This window comes from Clupea harengus, chromosome 10, assembly GCF_900700415.2.
Source record: "Clupea harengus chromosome 10, Ch_v2.0.2, whole genome shotgun sequence".
In the NCBI taxonomy this organism is placed as follows: Eukaryota; Metazoa; Chordata; class Actinopteri; order Clupeiformes; family Clupeidae; genus Clupea; species Clupea harengus.
The window spans coordinates 26,990,386-27,016,284 of record NC_045161.1 but is presented as its reverse complement, the minus strand read 5'-3'; the positions used below and the strand labels follow the sequence as shown (position 1 = coordinate 27,016,284).

Genomic DNA, 25,899 nt, shown 5'->3' with positions numbered 1-25,899 from the left:
TTGTTTGTTTGTTTGCCATATTGCATTTTATTATCATTTCCCTTCTCCGAGGCAGCCTGCACCGTGTTTTGTGCTGTGCTGTGGTGTGGTGTGGGGTGGTGAGCTGTGCTCTGTGCTGTGCTGTGGTGTGGGGTGGTGTGGTGTGGTGTGGTGAGCTGTGCTCTGTGCTGTGCTGTGCTGTGCTTAGCTGTGCTGTGCTGTGCTGTGCTGTGCTGTGCTGTGCTGTGCTGGTGTGAAGTAAGAAGGGAACAGATTGCACTGGGTCTCCGTGTCTCTGACACCAGATACGCCCGATAAGAGCCGCCCGGTTGGCCAGGCAAGCAGGTGCCAGATGACACTTCCGATCCGGTTAGCGCCCGTCAGTAGAGATGTCAGAGTAGCAGAGGCACAGAGGTGAGAAGGGGGGGGGGGGGGGCATCTTGAAGGAGAGCAGGGGTGTACGTGGGTTGTGGGAGACTGGGGAATGGGGTGTGTGTGGAGGGTCAGAAGCTAATCACCCTCAATGAGCCATTACAGCCTATACACATTTATACGTCATTCACTCACTGAGCAGATGCCTTTATTCAAAGTGACTCACAGCACAGGTGAGGAAACCTATTCAGCTATGATTAGTATGTGTATTCTCTGCGAATCAAACCCGTGACTTAAGTCTTGTTAGCACCTTGCCCTCGCAGTGAAACAACAGAGACTCTGTGTATGACCCACGCGTCATCAACACTGTGCATCAACGATACTGCTGCTCTCACAGAGCCCATCTTCTGTAAGCTCAGCCTTCAAACTGTTCATGAAGTTAAATAGACTAATTTGGCTTATTCTGCCTTTAAACTGTTACTCTCATTTATCACTCACAGAGTTTAAGTAAAACCCCCTACATATTAATTTAGCTGCTAGGACTTGCCTGTATGCTAAAGGCCGTTCACCGTAGGGAATCACTCTGAGTGTGTTATCACTGTGCGCTCGGGTAACATTTACCAGGCAAAGCTCCAGCGAGGTCTGAACAGGGGAGACTTAAAACGAAAGTCAGTAATGAGCGACACTTGCTTAACACGTTGGGAGCGACACCCTGCCTCGGATCCGCACGTCTCCTTCTTTAAATAAACCTGTGATTATGCGGAGTGAAAATTACGACTTGCACGGAGTTGCTTCATCCCACTGTAAGATTTCACCGCCTCTGTGGTTTCCAGCAATTATCGCCATGCCAGCTACATGTTTCAACATGACCCGAGAAAGGGGCACGTAGAGGAAACCCAGTCCAAATACATAACATACAATACTCATTTTGTTTTAAGATGTATAGACACCTACAAGAAATTGTAAAAAAAAAAAAGGGGGACCTTGTTGTTGTTTTGTTTGTATTTGGTTTAGATCTGTTTTAGTTTTGTGTGTCTGTGTGGTGAGTGTGTGTGAGGTGTAATTACGTATCAGGGAGGCGTGCGTGCTAGCAAGGAGGCTAAAACCCATGGATGCTTCTGCCTGTTGCCGCTAATATCGCATGCTCCACAATTAATTGTGCGTATTTCGTCAGGTCATTTGATTTGGCAAGCCAATAATAAGCAAAAGACCAATGCTAGGTTAAAAGATATCTGCAATATTATCTGAACTATACAATCACAATGTTGAAATAAACCAAAAACACTTACATTTTAGCAAATTTTCCAACACCACTGGCAGAAAGCTGACTTCAATAATGTCATGGGTAACAAACTGTGGAAAAATCGGTAACAATTAAAGGAAAAAAACAAAGTATGTTCATCACTTTTAAGTGTCCTCTGGAAACACTTTTGTTGTCATTTAGTGTAATTGCAGTGTGTGTGTTGTGTTGTCTGAATTGCAGCACACTTCTGTAATTTGTTGTTTTGTCTGAATTTAGCAGTGCATTTTCAAATGATGCGCATGTGTTGTCAAATAAATCAAATGTTTTCCTAATTTGTTTTGGCTATTTATACGTGTGTTGTGCGTAGAGCTCTCAGGACCACTGTAATGGGTGCTAGCATCTGTCGCTAGCATGTCTCTTAAGGTGTTGGAGAGCATGGTCAACTCACTGCATAGCACTGTACTCACTGGCGACCGCTACGGCTAAAACAAAGCTAAATCGCCTGCTAAATCGGCGTGCTGCTGGTTGCCGGGTGGGGCCTGCATGGCCGGGGGCAGGTTGGGGCACGCTGAGTTCAGAGCAATTAGCCGAATAATGGCCTGCGAACGAATGGGCTTTCAATGGAGCCCGGGCTGCTGAAACTAGAGCTGGGGTGGTGGTTGCTGCTGCTGCTGCTGCTGGTGGCGGCGGGCTTTAAATGGTGCTAAGTGCACGACTGGATCAGAGCACAGGCGTTTTAGGAAACAAAGAGTGTTTGTGTGCGCGAGTGTGAGTGTGTGTTAGAGAGAGAAAAGGAGAAAGACAAAGAGAGAGAGAGAGAGAGAGAGAGAGAGAGAGAGAGAGAGAGTGAGAAACGGGCAGGTTTTGTCTACATTTGTATTCATGTGGAGTGGTGTGTGTGAGTGCGCGTGCGTGTGTGTGTGTCTACATGTAGGTGTTACGAAGACAGACAATAAGAGTACATGGCTCCTGTGTACATGACTACACTGTGTGTGTGTGTGTGTGTGTGTGTGTGTGTGTGTGTGTGTACATGGCTACACTGCACATCGAGGCATGAAGGACGGGTCATTTTTTAATCTTAATTATTAAAAAAAAAACGTGATGGCTATATTTAAAAATTACAAAGTGACGTGTTTCATTATTTTATTGAACTATACTAGAATAAAAGGTCATCAGAAGTGAAAAGGCTGATAAGACTGCAAAATTAAATAGAATTAACAGGCCTGGTTCATTCAATTTCCTTGTATTATGTCAACGTGCACATTAGGAATATTTAAACGTCCCCATTCTTCCAATATTTACCACCCTATTAAAAAGGCAGGCTATTTTCCCTGGGGCCCTCGGTACCCTGAAGAATGAGCAGATCTGTTGGAGGAAATATAAAAATAAATAAATATAAAGGGTCTGAAGAGATCCGTTTTTTCAGTCTTGCTTGTCAAGATTCATTTATTTCGTGTTGCTTACCAATAGTATTTCATTTGATCTCTCGTGAAAGCCTTAGTTAAAATTCAATACATGCTGCTCCTTCTGCCGACAGCATGACACATACAGTATGCCACCCTGTTCAAATACCAAACCCTGAGGCTCCATGGCATGATCTGTGGGATGTATTCCTCCACACTTGGACACACACACACACACATACACACACACACACACACACACACACACACACACACACACACACTCTCTCTCTCTCTCTCTCTGTGCACCCTTCGTTCGGTTCTGTTGTCAGTGTCGCCAGAAGCCCCAGGACCCCAAGCCTTACACTCTGCTTCTCGTCAGGGTGCAGCGGAAACCTCCCAGCACTCCTAAGCACTCAGACCATCTCCTCCATCTGCCTTCAGGTCAGCACCCACACAGACAATCAGGCTCACAGAGGCAGCGGCCTCAGTGAATCATACCTATCTGCTTGGGGATTCTTTCAATCACATCTATCAGCAGTCATACAACAGGTTATGGATGACAGAGTAAAAGAGAGTTTTTTTAATAACCGATTCATGCTTGACATGGCACTATGTTGAAAAGTGAGTGTGTCTTTGGTTAGCATTTTACAGTTGCATAGGCTCATTTCAAAGAGGAACCCATACTCAACAGGTTTTCTTTAAGATACATTCACATTTAACATACACAGAGAGAGAGAGAGAGAGATTACGAAAGTCCACCTCAGGATTTAAGGAGCATCAAAATAATTACAATATTATGTGACATGTCAGGCACTGTGAAGTAAAAATTAATTCAATTCAATTATATTTATATAGCGCCAAAACAATAAAATTGTCTCAAGGCGCTTCACAGAGTCCATGAGGAGCACAAAGGCGACAGGGGCAATGAAACACTCCCTGTTAATAGGAAGAAACCTTGAGCAGAACCTTGGCTTACCGGAGCATTATGCGGGTAAAGGCTGAACATAATGCATATCTACCTACACTCTTCTGCCAGAAAAACCCATCATAATGAATTATATTAGGCAGCAATCCTACAGTCCCTGATTGTGTTCAGTAAATCACTGTGTTCACTATGTAAGGGGCCACTGTACCATCAAAGAACAAAATGTCTGGCACACAACCGATATTTCCCCATCCCTACTTCCAGGTGACTGTTATGAAGTTAGGCAAAACCATTTGAAATCATGACATGCAGCAGTGTTATGTAAACATAGCAGTCGGGTACACTGTCTGACATCGGGCTGAGAAGCTGAGGGTTGCAAAGGTCTGTGTTGATACTGAAAGACTAGGCTATTTATTAGAGGAGGATTTCTAAATTTACATCATTCTGTCTGAATAATGAGACACATAAAACATGACTATAGGGGGAGGCCGTCTCCTTATGATAATTCATACGAAAGATAGAGACTTATTATTCATCCATGAAGTTTTCCGTGTTGTTTTTATCCTTCCCAGACGCTTGGGCCATACAGTTCGGAACGATTGCGCATTCTCAGTTTCTCAATTAGACGGCATCCTGGCAAGTCTCTGTCAATCTGATGCACAAGCAAACAAAGCCCAACTCAAGCAGGAGCGTGATGGCAGCTGTATTTAAATGGGCATGAAGGTGTTGAAGGGCTGAAGCAGTGCAGCTGCCTCTGAATCATTCATGGGGAGGGCTGTGAGCAGGCGCCGCTGCTCGTGAGGGTGAGGGCACGGGGTTCGAAGGTGAGGGAGGGAGCACGGGCGAGATGCGCGGCTCTCCTCAATAGTTAATTCTGTTTGCCGCCGCAGTTACAGTGGGGTGGTGGTGGTGAGAAATGAATAGAAAGTAGAAGGAAATCGCTAATCCTACTACCCCAACACCCCAACCCACACTCAACCCCCCCCCCCCCCAAAAAATCCACATCTATTTCCATACTCATGAATTACTATCCAGGAAATGAGATGGTACCAGACTCAGGAACGGATCAGGAACGGGTCTGGCGTGGATTGGCCTAATGGGAGACAGGTGTGAGCCAGAGCCGCGCCGGGTGTGAGCCAGAGCCGTGCCGGGTCCTCACCAGCGCGGGCTACGTTGCGGGCAAATTTGCGTCCTCAGTCATTAATAGCCTACTCAGGGCCCGAGGAGCAGTGCGAATGTTTGGGCTCATTATGGCGTGGGTTAACAGCACTCCGGAGCTGGGAAAGGCTGTGGAGAGCCGCATGATACTCCCCCATCAGAGCTTGTTAGACGGGCCGATTGCTGAACTCACACTGGGGTTAATGGACTAACTCGAGTTCGTTTGCACTGGGGATGAGTGGCTGCCTCTACTCTGCCACGTCCTGCATTGGAATGACGGGGAACACAAGGCTAGTTTCTGTCACTCTCGTGAACACACACTGTGCTGCTCGGTGACAGGACATTTCATAAGATTGCGTATGTGTTTACTGCAATTTAAAGTACCAAGGCAGACTAGAAGAGACTGTTGAAAGCCCGGGAGAGCTATGAGAACAATGTATTTATTGCCATACAGTGACAGAACATTTAAAGGATTGTGTCTGTATTTATTGCAATGTATGGAGGCAGAGAATAAAAAAGGCCTGTTCTCGGCCTCGCCTGTGAGAGTAAGAACACGCGGGGCGTACTCACAAAGTGGGCGAATCGAACGAGTGCTTGAGTTTGCTGTTTTGTCCCTGGAAGAGTGAGGCCAGGCAAGATGAATCTGGTCCATATTTTATAACACTGAGGTCTCTCCTGCCAAACTCTATTCCTGTCATGCCATCTCAGAGGGGCATTACAGGTCCCAGGTACGGAGAAGAACAGGGCACACACTCTCTGAATGACACCCTGAATTAGTTTAGTCAGCTCATCCTTATTCTCCTCTTTTTAGACTGTATATTTCAACATAGTCTTCACAGCAGGAGTTTCATTATCACCCTAAAATACTAATGGACCATGAGCAATATATATATATATATATATATATATATATATTTCCAAATAAAGTTATTAAGATTAAAATTACAATTATTAAGGGCCAATATTATAACCCAAAACAATAGGCTCCAACCAGTGGGCAAACAGCATCCTCATACCTCAAGCGAAGGTATCTGCCTGACTTTAATATTACAGGCAAATAAGAACGCAATCCTGTCATTCTCACCTCATAACATCCTCTAGCGGCGTGTTCGCTGACGGTCACAGATGCGAAATGAGTTTTGTCAGTGGTGGCAGCTCTGGGCATTCATGTTCATTATTGATGCCGGTTGCGTGCTGCTGTGAGGGAGCGCGAATGTGGTTAAAACGGAGGTAACTAGAAAGACAGAAAATGGAAGAAACACATATATTTAAATATAAATAGGGTTAAGGTTCCTCAGTAGCATATGCATAGTTGCATAGAAGATATATACATTTGCAATGCATGCGTCTCTTCTAACCACCCACAGATAAGTTAAATACAAGTGGCTGGAGTATATATGTTCATATATTAAATGTTTGATGAACCAGTCATGTAAATTTGCTAAACGGGAGATACATAACCACACGCGCGTCTCGCATTTCCCCTCACTGCCTATAGCACGCGATTATGGAGAGACGGACCGCGTGAACTCCTTTCAGTCCTTTCCGCCCAGCCCACACACTTTACCACAACGACTCCTAACGACCACCAGGTCAAATTAGTTATGTCAGTCTGTTCCTCTGACAACAGCGCTGCCTCCTGAGGAGGCTGAACCCCCAAAAAACTGATGCCCACGGATTTCTGTTCCCACTCCCTTGCCCTTCCCTTTACTCGCGCGCCACCCCTTCCCTGACTGAACGGAGCCAATGAGATTCTACACGCGAATGACAGAGGGCTCAATAAATGGTGTGTAGAAAAAGGATGCTTGCACTAGCTTCCACGTTTCCGTGAAGGTCCATCTTTTTTGTTTTTTGTTGTTTTATTTTGGACTATCGTTCTGCTGTCATTAAACCGTCTCTAACGCAGCTTACACAAAAGAAACTGCTACCGTGGGCATCCATTCATTCTCTTAAGCTCGCTTTATTTTAACCGATTGTCCTTGGAACCACGCGCAGTTCCTTTTACACACAACTCCTTGTAAAGCACAGTGGGCTACACGTTCTCTCCACTGTGATACGACGCAAGACTTTACACCGCGCAGTGTACTTTGAGATACCTGAAACAAGAATGGTCATGGTGAGTATTTGACTGTTTATTAGAAATATCATGCCGTGACTCATTGTTGTCAGTTAGTCTTTTTTTTAATAATCGATGTGATGGCAGGTGATTTCAGGCTACAGTTGGGTAAACTTTAGGGTGTTTTTACGAATTCATAAAATGTAAAATATAAGAACGCTGATTATTTCAAGCAGTTTAAATTTGTCCGGCATGTTTGTGTGTGCTTCTGTTTGCCTGTGAACGCGGTCGTGGTGGTACAAAAGAGAAGGTGCAATATTTCTGCGAATAACGGGAGGCGAAGATTGAAGCGCGAGGCTATACAATTGAAAGTACGATTTGCCCGTGCCGTTTGCCGAACTGACCTGACATTCGCGATGGTGTCATTTTCTATTTCGTTTATCTTATGATAGATAAAGTCATATTTCGGCATATATTGACATTTGATTTTAGAACATACATTTAGCGTATTTTTGAGCTTTTACAATTCCTCGAAAACTGTGAAGTTGCACATGTAGCATTAATGTAACTGGTGAACATGCTTTGTAAATGTTTGAATCCTTTTTGTCGACTACATAATCTGTAAGTATTCATTTTGGAATGGGCAAATATTGTAGTTAAATTTCACTAGTGTATGCCGTTTAACATGTCTGCATTAATAGCTAATTTATACACATTGCTGCGCAGGCATCTTATTACCATAGCGCCTGTAGGTGCAATCATTCATTGAGCCCAGTCAAGCAAAGACCTCAGCCCGCGATTGATTGCTCCTGCCGTTTTCCAAAAAAGGGCTTTTTCCTCCCTCTTCTCTCCCTCTCTGCCAAGCTCCTCTCCTCTGCTTGCAGTCTGCAAGAGCAAAGGTGTTAATTTTTTTCTCCCCTTCCAGAGAATGGGGTGGGGTGGGGAGGAGAGATGGAGAGGAGGAGGAGAGGAGGGGAGGCGTGGGGGCTGCGGGAAGGGAGGGGTGGACGGACGTGTGCGGGAGCCAGTGAAAGTGCTGCAGCGCCCCTTCAGTGCATGTTTGGAGGGAGGGGGGCGTCTCTGACCTCACTGATGAGGAGGAGACTGACGGGGAGCTGGGCTGCGGAGAGGGAGAGAGAGAGTGAGGGAGGGAGAGAGAGAGAGAGAGAGAGAGAGAGAGAGACACGCTCATGCCGACGCCTGTGCATTCTCGCCCTGCCTCTCCTCAAGTAGGAATGCCTGCTCCCGCTAGCCACCTCACTCACGCCTGCTGACCAGCGCAGAGAATCAGAGAGGAGAGGAGAGGAGAGGAAAGAGAGAAAGAGAAATTAGCTCGGGAGGGGTGAGAGAGTGAGTGAGTGTGTGTGTGTGAGAGAGAGAGAGAGAGACAGAGAAACAACAACCACTGCCGGCACACAAATGGAGTGGAATGGGTTTAAAATGGTAAGGAGGCTGCAGTCGCTTGTCGTTGCCCCGGCATCTCTTCATCCATCCTTTCATCCATTCACCGGTTCATCTTTCCATCCATTGCTCCACGCGTGCGTCCGCCTGCTTTGCTCTTGCCTTGTGTGTAGTCTCAGTAGCAGCGGTAACAGCGGTAACAGCTGCGCTGGTTTATTGTGGCGTGGCGTGGTGGTGGCGGCAGTAGCATTCTGGTCACTGTCGGTGCGCTGCATTCTCTCTCCCTCTCCGGCTCCTCCATTCATACTGGACACGCTGCTCCACCAGTTAGGAGGCTTGGAATGGGGAGGTGTGTTTGAGCTCGAGGAGGAGGTTGTGGGCTGATGCCGCTACAGGGGAGACGGGGGAACGGGAGAGGAGAGGAGAGACATGGAGGATTGGGGCAGTGAGAAGATGGAATTTTAGGGGGGAAGGGCTCGAGCTCCCTGTCTTTTTATCACGGGAGCGGTGTGTGTGTGTGTGTGTGTGTGTGTGTGTGTGTGTGTGTGTGTGTGTGTGTGTGTGTTTGTGTGTGGAGAAAACCTGACTGCTCACCTTTCTCGGCTGCTGTCTAAGAGGAAATGACGAGGCTTTGTATGTGCACAGCTTAGTGGTGTTTTAATGCCCCATTCCGAACTGCCCAGTCCGCCGTAGGTTTTGTATTAATTCTGTGTGTTTGTGGTCAGGTATGTGAAGTACTTTTCAATCTTTCATCTGTTTGCTGTGGGCACAGAATGCTGTCACACTCAGACATAGGCTAATATGTTGCATAATAATTGAAGGTTTATAGAAAATGTAAGTTTGACGGGGAATGCGGTGGTGTTTCTGTGTGTATTTGTCTAATAGTTTTGGTACGTGTGTGTGTGTGGGTGCATGAATGTGTGTGTGTCTTTGTGTGTGTGTGTACGTGTGTGTATGCACGTGTACTAGATGAGTGTGTGCGCGCACACATTGGTAAGCGTGTATGTGTGTACGCATGTGTGTGTGTGTGTGTGTGTGTGTGTGTGTGTGTTTGTGTGTCGTGTGATGCTAGTCTTGTGTTTGTTGGTCCATTGTTGACTAAGGGCTGAGAGTCAGTGCCTCCCCCGGCTGTCATCCAGCTGGTGGAAGCCAGTGCCTGCCAGGGACTGACTTTAACTCGCTCAGCCGGAGAACAAGAGCCAAGTGACAATGCTGACACACAACCAAAACACAACTACATTTATCAAATTCAGCAAAGAGGGAGGGAGAGAGTGAGAGAGAGAGATGGGGAAGAATGGATGATCAACAACCCTGTCATTTAAATGCGTCACAGTAAATAGTGTTTTTTTTTCTTCTCTTTTCTTTCTTTTTTGATGGCGTTGCCGCTATTATCTAACAGTGGTGTGCTCCATCACTAGGGAAAGCATTTTCTGAGCTATACCGTGTGTCCTCATGCATTCAAAATCTGAGCGGCGTCTTGCAAACAAATGTTTGACTTTGTGTGTGTGGGCTCCCTATTCAATCAAAATGCTAATTGAAAAGAAAGCAATTCCCAACTACGCTGACTACGGTCAGCACTCTCTCTCTCTTTCTTTTTTTTATCTTTCTCTCTCTCTCTCTCTTTCTCTTTCCCTCTCTCTCCATCTCTCTCTCTCTCTCCTGGCTGTCTGCTGCAGTGAGGCCAGTAACTGTGAGCTGAAGGAGGGGGGGGGGCGTGTGAGGGTTGAGTAGGAGATCAGTGTTTACGATGCAGAACAATAAGGCCTTCTCAGCGGCTACAGCACAGCAGCACCACTGCCCGACACACAAACCACCCACCCATCCGCCTGACTGCCTGTCTGTCACACACACACACAGAGTCACATACACACACACCAACACACACACAGTTCCACGCACACACACACACATACACAGTTCCAAGAATACACACATACACATACACACACGCACATACACACACACACAGTTCCACGCACGCACACACACACACACACACACACACACACAGTTCCACGAATACACACATACACATACACATACACACACCCACATGCACATACACACACAAAGTTCCATGCACACACATACACACACACACACACACACACACACACAAAGTTCCACGAATACGCACATACACACATGCACATACACATACACAAAATCCACGCACACACACATACACACACAGAGTCACACACACACACACACAACACAAAGCCTCTCACACAGACACAAATACGTACACACACATAGACATACTCACACATAAACACTCCGAGTAGGGCATTGGGCAGCCAGGCCGTCACTGCTTTCACACAGGTTCGCACACACACACACACACACACACACTCACATACACACACACACACACACACGCACATGCATTTAAGCTCAAGAGCTTTATCCTTTGTTGTCTGACTTCAAGGTTGCATATCAATGCTAACAGGCCCAAGGAAGAGGCACAGATGAATACTAAAGCAGTTTTTTTTTGTACGCTGAGGGCAGGCAGCGGAGCGAGCAAGCAGGTGGACAGCCGAGGGGTGGGGGGGACGAGCGTGAGCTGCAGTACGGCTACTCTTAGCTGGGTGTGGAAAGAGCTGGGGGTTGGGGGGGGGAGAAGGAGGGGGGGGGGGGGTCTAAGAGTGGGAGAACCGGTAACCCAGTTTGCAGCTGTCATTTGGATAAAACTAGCCCTCATTTGGTGCGGTTCTGCTCCAGCGTCAGCTTTAAAACAAAGCCCAGGACACATGTGGCATCGGGGGGGAGGTAAGGGGGGACTTGGCTGTTTTTGTTTTTGTGGGAGGGTAGAGTGAAAGAGAGAGTGAAACAGAGAAAGAGCGAGAGAGAGGTGATAGCTCATTTAAAAACAGGAAAAGTGTGATGCTGCACGGGGCCTAGCCCAGGCACTGGGGAGAGGACCATGGCTCGGCAGCATGGACCTCTCCAACACCTCAGGCAGTCATTAATTTCAGCTGCCTCACGGTCCTCTCTGTGGCCAGGCCGTCAGAGGAGGCTCACACTTCACGTGAACAGCTCCAGACCAGCCCAAGTCACTGGCTTTGAGTGCAGGCCTGATGAAATACGTTTGAACTACTCTAAAATGGAGAACCTTTTAAATAGACGTGTGGTGCGGTTGCTGTTCTATTTCACCTATACATATTGCTGTATGTTGAAGCTGTGTCTTGAATGGAATTTTTCATTTTCCATAAAGACGTAGTTACAGGATAATAACCAAACTGAAGAATACCAATTCTGATACATTTCATGAGCTAAGATATTCAAACGATAAGATTGTGACTGCTCACTCATCTAGTACAATGGTCATTTCATATATGACTTCAAACTAGAGAAGTATGCAATTTGCTAGAGCTGCTAGCATTTGTAGTTAAATGTATTTTCCATCACTTAAAGACGATAGGGTTTAGAATACATTTATGCTAGTGTACTCCCCATGTAGTCTATTCAGTTGTATTTATATTGACTTTGTCAATGTGATCTTTCGTGTGTGTGCCTGTAGTCACAGCCACATACATACGGTGTGTGTTTGGCTTGAGATGTAATTCATCCTCCACATCTTGATTAATACGTGTGCATTACTTTTTTGTGTCTTAATTTTCTCCCAGACTGGGACAGGTGCCCAGAGAGTTGTGAGATGAAAAAGAGCAGATCCCAGTGAGTGTGTGTGTGTGTGTGTGTGTGTGTGTGTGTGTGTGTGTGTGTGTGTGTGTGTGTGTGTGTGTGTGTGTGTGTGTGTGTGTGTGTGTGTGTGTGTGTGTGTGTGTGTGTGTGTGTGTGTGTGTGCTGGGGCCTGTACTGTATGCAGCCAGGTGCACAAGCTGACTTTCTCATTAAAGCTGCTCATAAAGATAGGGGTTGTCCTCAAGGCTCATATCCAGAATAGACCCTCCCCAGCTGGGGGGCTGTCATAACCTGGTTGTTTATGTTGTTTGGAGGGAAACATGGTTTTAGATGATTTCTTTGAAGTCTAGGTGAGATTTACTCAAGTGTAAAGTGCAAGTTGTTGGTATTAAAAAAGTACTACATTTAAGCTGCATTATTACAGTATGTTAGCTTATGTCATCTCTATGTGCAAATATTTGCTTTTTATGTTTCTGTGTGTGATTGTGTGTATGCTGGTGTGTGTGTATGGCTGTGTGTGGTTTTAAGGACAGCTATGAGGGTACAGGTAAATACAAGAAAGTCAGAGCAGACTGAAAACTGCTTCAAACTGCTGAAAACGGCTCTCTCTTTTCCTTTAAAGAAAGCTAAACATACATTAATATCAACAAAACGCTTTAGTTAAAATGTTAATAGGCTTCCACTGTGACTTCTCCTCATTTATTGATGTTCATGTCCCTCCTTCTGTCAGCTGAGCGCGAGCGAGCGAGAAGCTTGAGATCCTCTGCTGCGAGGGGGAAGCGGGCTTCACAAACGCGTGCCTAATTCCTCGGCTGAAAATTCAAAGTGCCACAGACGCACGATAGTCAGCTGGTGATTCTCAACACGCGTGCCGCTTGTTCCAGAGAGGAGGTCGCCTCTCTCTCTCTCTCTGTCTCTCACTCTCTCTCTCTCTCTCTCTCTCTCTGTCTCTCTCACTCTCGTTGTTCGGTGTTGCTTTTTAAAGATGAATATTTTATAAGAAAACATACCAGAAAGTAGTCGCAGGCCGTCAGAGCAGGAAGGCCGAGTGACGCCCCCCCACCCCAAAAAAAAGGAGACATTTGCTATTCTTCTCAGCTCCCCAAAAGATGTGATAAAAGGGAAGCCATCTTTGTGTTTACTTGTAGTAGTCACAAATATTTCATCTGGTCTCCCGCCCCCTTCTGCCCTGTGCTTTGATATTCACACAGACGTTTGCGTTTGACTGGCAGCTTCTCCTGAGACTCTGCACAAACTGCACGCTGTTCTGATCTACATTTTGCATCCCAGGAATGGAGAGAGAGAGAGAACACAGAGAGAAGGGAAGGGAAGGAACAGCAGTGAGCCTCCTATCACTGGCTCTGCACTAGTTTCGTCTCACCGCAACAGAAAGACAGAAAAAAAGAGGGGGGGGGATCACCTGCCGCTGTGATGGTTTAGGACATTTCAAGGTCATCCGCTCAAACCAGGAGCTTTATTTTTGCACAACCCCTTTTCTAAGACATGAAAGATTTATGTGTCTGTCGCGACGTGAATTATGCATAAAACATGCAACGCTATGTGTGACTAAACGACGCTGCTGGTTGGGAGCTCTCAAAGGCATTATGGGGGAAATGAAATATGTTGCCATTTTTCCCCCCTTTTTCATGGCAAGGGGGACTGTCTGTCTCATTGCATCCCCAATAAATAAATGTGATCAGAAAGAGAGAGACTGAGAGAGAAAAGGAGAGAGGCATTCTCTCTCATCTGCTGCCTGAGAAATATAAGACAATGGAAGATAGAGAGAGAGAGAGACAAAGAAAGAAGGGAATCACTTCATCAGTTAAGCACTTGAAGAAACACACACACACCTACACACACACACACACACACACACACACACACACACACACAGTGCCGTCACACTACATATGATGTTCTGTTTTCTCTCTATATACCAACTCTCTGTATGATAACCAATGCTTTGGGGATGCAAAGTGATTTTCTGTTTCTGTTTTGCTCATTTGAATTGAATTGCAAAAGAAACAGTAGAGAAAGAGAGAGAGAGAGAGAGAGAAACAGAGAGAGAGAGAGAGAGACGATGATGAAAGGGAGCTGTGGAGAGCTAATGTCAGGGGTAGCTGTGCACTCAGACTATCAATGGCGCAGCCCTCGTGGGGTCATGGGTCAGCTCAATGTAAGGGGGGGGGGGGGTCACTGGTGAGTCAGCGATGCCGCAGCAACTCACAAGCCGCCACGGACGGAACACAGAGGCGTAACTACCCCATCGCGGCGTAATGTGCATTGCTAGTGCAGTAATAACCCCCGCGCCCATTTCACCCAGCCGCACCAGATCCCTCTCTCTCTCTCAAGAAAGGCAGATATGCAGAGAGGTTAATGATACGGTCTGGTGCATACCTGCTTTTTATCTCATGGCGGAGCGGAGAGGGCGGAATGGAATTGAGGGGTGAAATTTGATCAAGACCAGACGCATCTGTCAAAGCGAGGCATCTGCTGAATTTGTCTGCAATTTCTCATCCCCCTCCTTTTTGGGTTCTTTTTCTTAACGGTAACACACTTTCAAGCATCTCAGAGAGGTGACTGCCGTGCCATTATCTACTGTAAAACACACAGGAACAGGAGAGGAGAGGAGAGGAGAGGAGAGGAGAGGAGAGGGGAGGAGAGGAGATGCTTGAAATGGCAAGCGGTGAAGCCATATTCTAACCCAGAGGATGGGGCTGTATGCTGTCTCTCTAATGTACGTTTCAATCTGATTGAATATTGAGCTCTATTTCAGCTTTTTTTTATTCCAAGAGAATAACCCCATATTTTCTGACACATACTATATGAACATAGATACTCCCCCGTGGGCATTTTCAATTACATTGTACCCCAGCAGTAGAAGATTAATCTCCTACTTTGAATGCATGCCACATATTTCAGTTTAGTTGATATTCTGCTGGGGTACTAGCTCTTAGCAGTGGAGCCACATTAGTCCTTTTTTTATATTTATTTTTCCTTCTTTTGTCTTTTTTCTGCTGCAGCTGAGCCTTAGTTTAAAACCTGACCCACGGAACAGAGACAGGCATTGCACTGGCCATTTAAGAATATGCTATTTGCAAGTCTCCATCATTTGGAGAAGGGTCATGACAGCCCTTTTCATCAGGCTTAATGTGACTGAATATGATACACAACGTCACTCACCCAGGGCCCAGCAGATCATTGCTGTTACCAGAGGATCAAACCCTAATACAAACTGGCATTTTTGAAGCTCTGCTGTTTGGCAAAGGGGCACTGAAAACCGACTCCAGTCAATGAGACTAAGACACTACAACCATAACATGCGATTTATGCTGAGTTTATTTGACAGATATAATCTTATTAAAGCCCAGTAGCTGTGCTGCTGTCGTACACCGAAGCCCTAATGAATTGAGCGTCTCTTTTGTCACCTGCCTTCTCCTGTTCCTCATGCAGAGATTGATGCTTTTTATGAAGTGCACGCTCGCTATGGTTATTTGGTCTCACATCAATTATCTTATCGTTTACTCGCTTAAAGAAGGCGAAGGAGGCCTGCTCTCTTGTCTCACAGCTGCTTGGCTATGCAGGCACGCGTCCAGATTTTAATCAATATCCAGATTGGCTTCATGCAGCCAGCTCTTATCAGCAATGCCTGTAAAAAGCTACCTACAGCTAGGCTTCTGGTTTTGCATTTATTTGTGTGTGAGTGTGAGGGTGTGTGTCTGTGTGTATGTGTGTGTGTCTGTGTGTGAGGGTGTGTGTCTCTCTGTGTGTGTCTGTGTGTGTCTGTCTCTCTCTCTCTCTCTCTCTCTCTCTCTCTCTCTTTGTGTGTGTTTGTGTGTGTGTGTGTGTGTGCATTAGGGTGTTCATGTGTGTCCAGAACACAATGCCCCTGATTGTTTGACAGCATAAGAGGAAGGATTGGTGAAATCAAACTGAGTAGTCGGCCGTTTCAGAGGAACAGAGAGAGAGACAGAGGGAGAGAAAGAAAGAGAGAAAGAAAGAGAGGAAGAGAGGAAGAGAGGAAGAGAGGAAGGGCAGCTGCAGGAGATGTGCAGGTCTGTGATTAGATTACAGCTCTCTGCCACTCCTCTTCTGGGCTCTCTGTGTGTGCACAGCACAACCCTTCAAGGGAGACAAGGAGAGAGAGAGAGAGAGAGAGAGAGAGAGAGAGAGAGAGAGAGAGTGGGGGTGTGGGGGCAGAGGGAGGGAGGAGAAACAGAAAAAGGGAGACAAAGAGAGAGAGAGAGACGGAAGACAAAGAGCAAGGGAGGAAAAGAGAAAGAAAAAGAGGGAGAGAGAGAAAGAAACAAAGAAGAAGAGAGAGGGCATAGAGAGATGCAGCCTTCCACCACCCTCCCAGGCAATAGGCCAAAGCCAGCTTCTCTCTCTCTCTCTTTCTTATTCTTCCCTTCTTTTTTCGGGGGGTATTTGCTGGGCTTTTAATACCTGTCAAGAGCAAATGTTACACAAATAGCTTAAAAGGGAGGAAATAATTAAAAGGCAAATTTCAGCTGGAGAGGTGCACAGGCAGGCTTTGCAGACCGTTAAACAAACACATTTGTTTCAATTTCAGCAACTCTCCTGTGCAATAGCTGAGCTTGGTTTTACAAGATGCAATTTTTTCTACCTTTTTAATGTCTGTGGTTCCTAGTGATGGTGTCTTATGCTTTCCTCCCCGCTCTGAGCTCCAGTAACATGGGTATAGTGCCCGTCACCAGTGTGTGTCCTACAGGACCTTCTGCTGTTGAGGCAAGGCAGGGCTGGGTCATGGGTTTGGTGAAGGGGGTTAGTAGATACCCCTTTACCCACCCACACACACACACACACACACACCCACACACTCTCTGCTTAGCACAGGTGCAGCAATGCTAGCAGCCAGCTACTTGGGGGGGGGGGGTCTGCACGCCACCTGCTGCTGACGCAGTGGAACACAGCACACACACACACACACACACACACACACACACACACACACACACACACACATATGCACATGCTCACACACAGCACATAAAACACTAATTAGATGCGTGCCCACGCCCCTGAAATAAAAAGGCAACGTGTGCACTGAGACCTCTGGCTTGTGGTAGTACAGAGATTCCCATTGTTTATGGGGAAGCAAGGTCACCTTACCTTCAGCAGTCTCTCTCTCTCTCTCTCTCTCTCTCTCTCTCTCTCTCTCTCTTTCGCTCTCTCTCTCTCCTGCATGTTAAGCCTTTGGTTAAAGCGTCGTCCTTATTATTGAGCTGATGTGTGTGTGTGTGTGTATATGTATGGTTTAGGAAGCATGGATTCACATGTGTGTTCAGGGAGTGTGGAGGGCAAGGAGAGGGAAAGGAGATATATACGTATGTATGCTGTTCTTGTTTGCCGACGAGCTAAGGGCTTAAAGAAGCAGTCTGCGATTCGGCTTCGGTATCGCGGAAGGTTGTTGATATTTGAGCTCAACAGCCAATCGAATTGCACCTCTCCCTTCCGTGCTGCTGAAGCACCGTGTTGATTGGCTGGGATTGTCTATGGCTTGGTCCGAGCCACTATATTTGTTTCCCATTTACAGAGCCAGGACTGTGTACGAACACCAGAGTTTTTGTTGGGCGCAAACACTGAACACACAGCTAGAGGACTGTCACTGAGTCTGAAAAAAAAAGTGTATGGGATTAGAATCGTGGACTGCACCTTAAAGGCTGATAGCCTATGACAGGTCTCTCTCATCTCTTTCTCTCTCTCTCTCTTAATCTCTCTGGTTTCTCATTGTCTCTCCATCTCCCTGTCGCTCTGTTCTCTGTTCTTTGTCTTTCACCTACCTCTGCATCTCTCTCTCCCTGCCTTGTTTTGTTTATTTTCATTTCCTCCCTCGTGTTTGTTTATAAAACACATTGTGTGAGATGAAGCAGCCGCCACACACACACACACACACACACACACACACAAACACACACACATGCACACACACGCCTCTACTCACAATGAAAATGCTGTTGTATCATTAGAAGCTCTGCGTTCTAATTTGTACATTAGCATTCTCCATTCACATGCACTGGAGCCAGCAGTTTCGCCTTGGCCCATGTGGCTCTACTGTACAGCTGGTGGCAAGAGCTGTGTGTGTGTGTGTGTATGTGTGTGTATGCCAGTGTGTGCAAGTGTGTGTGTGTGTGTGTGTGTGTGTGTGTGTGTGTGTGTGTGTGTGTGTGTGTGTGTGTGTGTGTGTGTGTGTGTGTGTGTGTGGGTGTGTGTGTGTGTGTGTGTGTGTGTGTGTACCTGTTTGTGCATGGCTAAGGCTGAGCCAGCGGGTGTCTGCTCCCATGTCGGCTCAAGGACACGAACCCAGGAACCAGAGCCATAGAGGCTGGGCCAGAACTCAGCCAGAACTCAGCCACGTCTAGGCCACGGCACACTCCCTCACTCTCTCAGCCAGGCAGGCAAGAGGCCAGATTCTCACACATTCCTGCAGGCAGGCAGGCAGAGGAGAGGAGAGGAGGGATGAGAGGGGGAAAGGAGAGAGCAGAAGGGAGGGAAGTAGAGAGGAGGAGAGGGGAGCGGGGAGAGAGAGGAGAGGGGGAGGAGAGAAGGATAGAGGAGCATGGGAGAAGAACAGAGAAAAGAGAGGAGAGGAGAGAAGAGAGGGAGGAGAGAAGAGAGGGAGATGGCACAAGTCACAAGCGCCACACAAAAACTGACGCTTCATCCCAGGATCGAGCTCACCAATTTTCTGCTTGCATAGGTCGCAGAGCTGGGCCTTGGCCAACGCGGGCACACACAGCCAAGCCTTCCTGCTGCCACTGTGGCTCGGACTGGGCCAAGGGATTTCAGTTCTTTTCATGGAAACATAGGGAGCCTGGGCTGAGGAGAGGGATGTGATTTTAAAAAGGCCCTCTTCTAATGAAGGTGTTGGGAGGAGACCATTGGTTGAAAAATGCATACATCATGCATTGAATCTGAGAATTAAATGAAGTGACATTTCATTTGACAACCTCTCCGTGCCACCTTTTTGGCGTTCCCTTGCGAACTGTCAGAGTTTTGAATTTATGTTATCTGAAAACGGCTTCCCCTTTTTCTCTGTCTGTTAATCTCGGAAGTTAATTAAATTTTATTGAAAACTCAGTAAAGACTTCTCCACAATATTGGCTGGTGCCGCCGTCACCGTTGGCAGCCATTGTTTTCATTTTGCTCCCCGAAAAAGAAGTGCTTCCCTTTTTTTTTTTTCACTTTCCGCGAGCTGAAAATTAAGGACAGAAAAGATTTCTTGTATCGGGTGGGAAGTGAGGCCGTGGCGCGAGGCAGAATGGAAAGTGAATAGATTTGATGAGCACAATGTTCTTCCGAAATGGAAAGAGCGCAGACAGAGGCGCAGGTGTCGCTTCACTGATTTGGCTCACAGGAAAAACACTGCTGGTGCTTGCAGACCTAGAGCACACACACGCCCCGGTACATATTCTCACACAAGCATTATTTAGGGATACCGAATAGGGCTGAAACTATTGCCTCTCTGATTCAATCATGGACATGGAATATATTTAGTTATGTTTAAATCACAACGGGAAATGAATAATAAACTGAATTGGACTGAAACTGAACTGTTTTTCTATCAATACAGAAAAATGATTATTATCATAGCTCATAGAATTCTTTCTTGGAACATCATGAAATAATGGAACGATCCATAAGGTTTCAAGCATCAAGCAGACTACATTTAGGCATGGCTAAACAACATCAATAAACTGCAACATTCATATTACTTTAGCCTTGAAACAGATTTCTGCAGGTAATTTACAAATCACTCAGAGTATATACACTTCATTTCGAATGGAGAAGTATTGGTGAATCTGCATATGCGCTGCTACAGCAGCTACAACAGTGAGTATTGGTAGACGCCTTAAAACATAAAACATTTGGCTGTGATAACCACAGACTATCCCTAATGAAAGACTGCCAGTCAAACTCAAGTCAGGCTTTTCAAACAGCAGATTGAGGGAATCGTGAGAGTTACTCGGGTCTCACGGCTGTCTGAAATGCTCAAGCTCCCACCACCAGAGCGACCTCTCTCTGCTGCGGCAGCAATCTAATGAGCGCCACGGTAACGAGCACTTCCTGTGATGTAATCCAATCAGGCGCTGGAGGAGCGAGCCCTCCACCCTGACTCCGGTCCGCAGCAGCAGACCCCCGCCCCCCCCCCCCCCCAGGGGAGCCCGAGCACGGAATGAGGGAAAAGAAAACTCCTATTGATTCTACGCAGAAAATAGGAGACTGGACTTCATAACAGAAAAAGTCAAGCAAAGTTAAATGAAAAATTGCTTACATACTGAAACATTTATTATTCGGAGTGGCAGGAAGGGAGGGAGGAAGAGGAGGAGGGGAGGGAGGAGAAAAAAATCCATTTGGCAAAGTAGATGCGGATCGATGAAGATGGAGGGAGGGAGGCAGGCAGGCAGTGGAGGAACGCGCTGTCCCAGATTACTTCTCTGATTGATCCGGCCCAGCCTGTGCCTGACCTGCAGGATATGGAAGAACTGGGAGGTGTCTGATGAATCTGCACAGAGAGAGAGGAGGTGGGGGGGAGCGGGCGAGAGGAAAGATGGGAAAAATAAAAATCAATACTGAGGGAGAACTTTACTGACCCAGTGTTAGGATAAAAACATCACACAACGCTTTGCATCTGAATGGATTCTGACAACCCAGATCCCTCCGGCATTCAAATCCACGTGTAAAGTCTCTGAACATGAATCGTGTGTGTGTGTGTGTGCATCGTGTGTGTGTGTGTGTGTGTGTGTGTGTGTGTGTGTGTGTTTATGCTGTGGTGGTGGTGAGAATTACTGTTGGAAGAAAGCGCTTCCGCTTTTTCACTGAGAATAGGAGGGAATAGCTGTGTTTATGTGTGTGTATGTGAGTGTGTGTATGTGAGTGTGTGTGTGTGTGTGTGTGTGTGTGTGTGTGTGTGTGTGTGTGTGTGTGTGTGTGTGTGTGTGTGTGTGTGTGTGTGTGTGTGTGTGTGTGTGTGTGTGTGTGTGTGTGTGTGTGTGTGTGTGTGTGTGTGTGTGTGTGTGCGTGTGTATATGTGAGTGTGTGTGTGTGTGTGTGTGTGTGTATTTTCTTCTTGTATTTAATACAGTGTTCATCAGAGGGTTTCCATTTGGCTTACCTGTAATCATAAATAACTGCGAGGCCTAATCCTTAAATGTAGTCAGAAATATACAGAGTAATAATTCAGGCTGCATTCACCTGTCAGCTACCGTTTACTGGTGTAGGGGCTGTGTGTGTGTGTGTGTGTGTGTGTGTGTGTGTGTGTGTGTGTGTGTGTGTGTGTGTGTGTGTGTGTGTGTGTGTGTGTGTGTGTGTGTGTGTGTGATTTATAGCCCTGTTTGACTGCCAATATGTAGAGCAGGAAATCACGGAGAGCTCAAACGGAAAAACGTCTATTGTGCAGACAGCCCGTAATTCTGTGCAGTTTCTCCTTCAAGGGGGTCAGTCATATCAGGCTTGAGGTAGATATCAGCCCACCAGAGACTGGTGTGTGTGTGTGTGTGTGTGTGTGTGTGTGTGTGTGTGTGTGTGTGTGTGTGTGTGTGTGTGTGTGTGTGTGTGTGTGTGTGTGTGTGTGTGTGTGTGTGGGGGACGCTGCAGTGGGGAGAGGGAGGGATATTATGACAATAAAAGACGCTGGAAAAAATGAGATGTTGTAAGCACACACACAGCCTCGCTGGATGACCAGATGATTTAGTGGCGTGGCGTGGCAGACGGACGGGCGTGCGGGTGGGGGGTTGGGGGGGATGGTGGCTATCTATTAAATGATACTGCTGCTGCATGCTGATCCGCTGCAGTTGCTGCCACATCCATAGGTAACCGAGTGGCAGGGAAATTGATTATCTGGGGTTTGGCTTGCATTAAAGCGCCGGTTCAGCAGCGTCCCTCCAGGAGAGGAGGTGCATAGGAGACTCGAAGGAGGACAGAGGGGGGGGGGGGGGGGGGACTTAAGAAATGGGATGACAGCTTGAGTACAGTTGTCGCAGACATTACAGTAGAATGTTTCTTTGGTTCAGTATAATATCACAGGTAGTGTCAACAATATTGCATTGCATTGTTAGGATGTACGGGTTTGTATGTGTGTGTGTGTGTGTATATGAGTGTTGCGTGCGTGCGTGTGTGTGTGTGTGTGTGTGTGTGTGTGTGTGTGTGTGTGTGTGTGTGTGTGTATGTATATGAGCGTGCGTGTGTATGTGCATGCGTATGTGTGTGGTGTGTCTGTATATGCTTCGGGGTATATGCATTGGGTATAGGTAAAGTGGAGGTTGGTGATTAGTCGACTGTTCTAGATTGACTGTTTCTGGTAAAGCTCCTGTACTTCTGCCTCTGCATGTATGTGTGTGTGTGTGTGTGTGTGTGTGTGTGTGTGTGTGTGTGTGTGTGTGTGTGTGTGTATATATATGAGCGTAGCGTTGCTTCTGGTAAAGCTCCTGTACTTCTGCCTCTGCTGGCTCGTGTCACTTGCATCCCGCTTCTGCCATCCACGTCTGCTCCTGATTGCATGTGTGTTATTACACGTATTATTGCAACTGTAAGTCAAAGTGATGTTAGTAACAACAATGCTCGTTTGGGTTTTTACCTCCAAAACAACAGGTATAAGAAGCACCACCAGTAGTTGTAGTTTTAGCTAGATGTGTGTGGTGTCTTATACTGTGAATGTTTGCTTTGTGGAAAATGCAGAGAGAATGCAATGATTCAAATGTGCCAACCACACCCTTATTAAGACAATAACTGAATAAGATAGTCCAAGGGTCACAGAAAATGTCTAGTTCCTGTAAATGGGAGCAGCTGAGCTGCTTCTTCAGTTGTCTCCACTGTGTAAAAGGAAGTGTTGGTTATAATGAAGCAAACTGCAAATGCAGAGAATTTAGAAATGTCTGTATGCTGTGTTGTGTTAAGTTAGCCTTTGCTGTAGAAAATGAATGAATGAGATAATTACAGATTGATGTAAACTGATGTAAAGTGATATATAACCTGCGGTCCTCACTGAAACTAAAACCAAGGTGGCATCTGGGAAAACCATGAAATTCCCCCTAACCAGCACTCCCCTCCTCCCCCTCCCCTCGCCTCCCTTCCCTCCCCCTGTAACCCTCGCTCACCATTCAGACTGGTCAGCATACAAACCCAGATAGCAGCTATCGCTGGTATGGGCTGGATCCGGCCTAGTTCTGGGTCAGTTCTGGGTCAGATCTGGCCCCCCCGGCATAAGCTGTTAGCTGGGAGAGAGGGCTTCCTAGCCTCTCCTTCAGCTTCACCTCAACCGCTGCCAGCCAATCTAATTTACTGTTAAAACCCCTTGTCTAGCTATACAAAAGCTCTCTAACGTGATTGGGCAATGGTACAGTGCCACCCTCCCCGCACTCCTACCCCCCAACCCCAATCTCTCCTGCCCTCCTCGCACTCCTACCCCCCGCCCGCCCCCGCCCGCCCCCCCCGCCCCCACCAATTTATCTCCATCCTTCCCGTCCCGCATGCCTCCAAAAGCCCAGCAGAGCCCCCCCCCTTCTCCCCCCAACCCCCCCACCCCACCCCCCCCACACACACACGCACACCCCGCCTCCTCTTCCACCACCATATTATCCATGAAAAGGAGGCATCTGAAGGAAAAGGTCAGTCCTCAAAGTCTGGCTTTCTTCCTTAAATTGGCTTGTTTGAGCTGATGGTAGCAACAGCAGCAGCCGAAGCAGAAACAGATCTTCCTCTGCAGCCCAACGCTCCACTTTTCCATCCTGGCGTCAGACGGCTCTTCACAGCCATTAGACTGGGGCCCCTTTCACACACAATTCAATTTGAAGCTCAATGCTAACATCCTGTCTAAATTTATTGCTCATTCTAGCGCAGGCCTGTGTAGCTTTTGAAAGTATTGATTAGGTACACTTGCAATACCCCCCCCCACCTCCCCCAACCCACCCCTTCCCCCACAAAAGCCACCTGTGTGTTTTAGTGCGCCTGGCGACCGCAAGGCCCTTTCTATTTTGCTTCCCCCTTGTGCCTGGCGAACAGCGTGTTTAAATGTTGCCCCTGACCCCTCCCTAGGGATCGACTGAGACTCAGTGGCGTCAGACAGAGCTCCCGCAGCTACAGGGCTGGGCAGAGAAGGGATTGCTGACGCAGCCAAAGATGGTAAGGAGACGGCCGCAAATGGCCTTTTACCCACCATTAACAATGCTGATGACGGTGCTGGCAGGCTACTGAGGGAGGAACAGAGGTCTGCTAAGAGTGAGGAGTAGGGGGTGGGGGTGGGGGGGGGGGGGGGGGTGGATGTTCTTTACACATTAAGGCTCTGGCCTCCTCTGCTGCCAAAACCGAAGGAGAGCAAGGTGCACCTCCTTACTCCTTATTTACCAGAGACGCTGGGAAGTGTTTTCTCTTTAAATGAAAGTGGAATCAGGACAGAGCAAGGAGGAAGGAAGGACAGAGGGAAAGTGGGAGAGAAACCGTGAGAGAGAGAGAGAGAGAGAGATAGATGTAGGTAGATATATGCATGGATAGACGTAGAGATAGATGGTACTATCCACAGTATATATATAGACGTAGAGCTAGATGTACCTATCCACAGTATATATATATAGATGTAGAGATAGATGTTACTATCTACAGTATATAGATAGATGTACCAATCCAGAGTATATATATAGATGTAGAGATAGACGTACCTATCCACAGTATATAGATAGATGTAGAGATAGATACAAATGTACATACATGGTTAGAAAGTTGCTTAATTTAGTGGTCTGGACAAGCAAATGCATTTATAAATACCACACACACACACACACACACACACACACACACACACACACACACACACACACATACACATATGTATGTCTATAGAACACAGATTATTAAGATAATAAAATATTAGTGGACTGTATTTCACTGCCATTTCTTTTTCACCTTTAAATGATTCTCCTATTTGATTCCAGCAGTAATATATAACAGACTTTGTTGCTAACAGGAGTGTTAGGCCTAGACCATGGACAATATCAGAGCATAAGCTAATGTACAACATTGTCTTTGGGAACTCACCAGATATACTGCACAGACAGTTACTGTTACTGCAGCTACTCCTCACTGTGGACTTCTGTGTCTCTGTATAACAAATCAAAAAAATTATGACTTCTTAATGTAAGCAGTGTTTTTGAAAGCAGGGCTATTTCAGCAAATGGCTACTAACAAAAGGGTCTCATACAAGTGAACGCACACTCACTCTTGCAGATAAATGTCTGCACACACACACACACACACACACACACACACACACACACACACACACACACACACACACACACACACACACACACACACACACACAGCAGAGGCAGCATGACTAAGCAGACATTAGAATGATTAACCTGTAGAGTGAGGATGTGAACTTCATACCATTTAGACAGTTTCATATGCCATCATACTCACACACATTCTCTCTCTCTCTCTCTCTCTCTCTCTCTCTCTCTCTCTCTCTCTCACACACACACACACTACAGTATTTTTTTCAGTTTGCGCCAAACAGCACAGTGTAATGTGAAGTGAGCAGAGATGGTGTGTGTAGCTCGGTGGACTAAATGGCGATGGTGGTCCAGTCCTGATGGACTTACAGGAAGCACTGGGGACATGACTTAGTGGTGGTTTAGTAGAGTGATGTGTATGATGAGGAAGAACAGAGAAGAAGGAGAGAGACAGATAGAGAGAT

General features: G+C 46.6%; 1 protein-coding gene across 10 annotated transcripts in view; it reads left to right on the top strand.

Annotated features, from left to right (window-relative positions):
* Positions 1-25,899, top strand: part of elavl4 (ELAV like neuron-specific RNA binding protein 4) — a 78,966-nt gene that overhangs the window by 11,984 nt on the left and 41,083 nt on the right. For 8 of the 10 annotated variants that reach the window (XM_031574628.2, XM_031574631.2, XM_031574629.2 and 5 more), the window contains one exon: positions 24,240-24,326. In XM_031574628.2, coding sequence (XP_031430488.1) covers positions 24,240-24,326 — 87 coding nt within the window. Of the gene's footprint in view, positions 1-6,530; positions 7,200-8,216; positions 8,583-24,239; positions 24,327-25,899 lie in introns of those variants that run through there. The other 2 variants (XM_031574636.2, XM_031574635.2) reach the window with 2 other exon arrangements.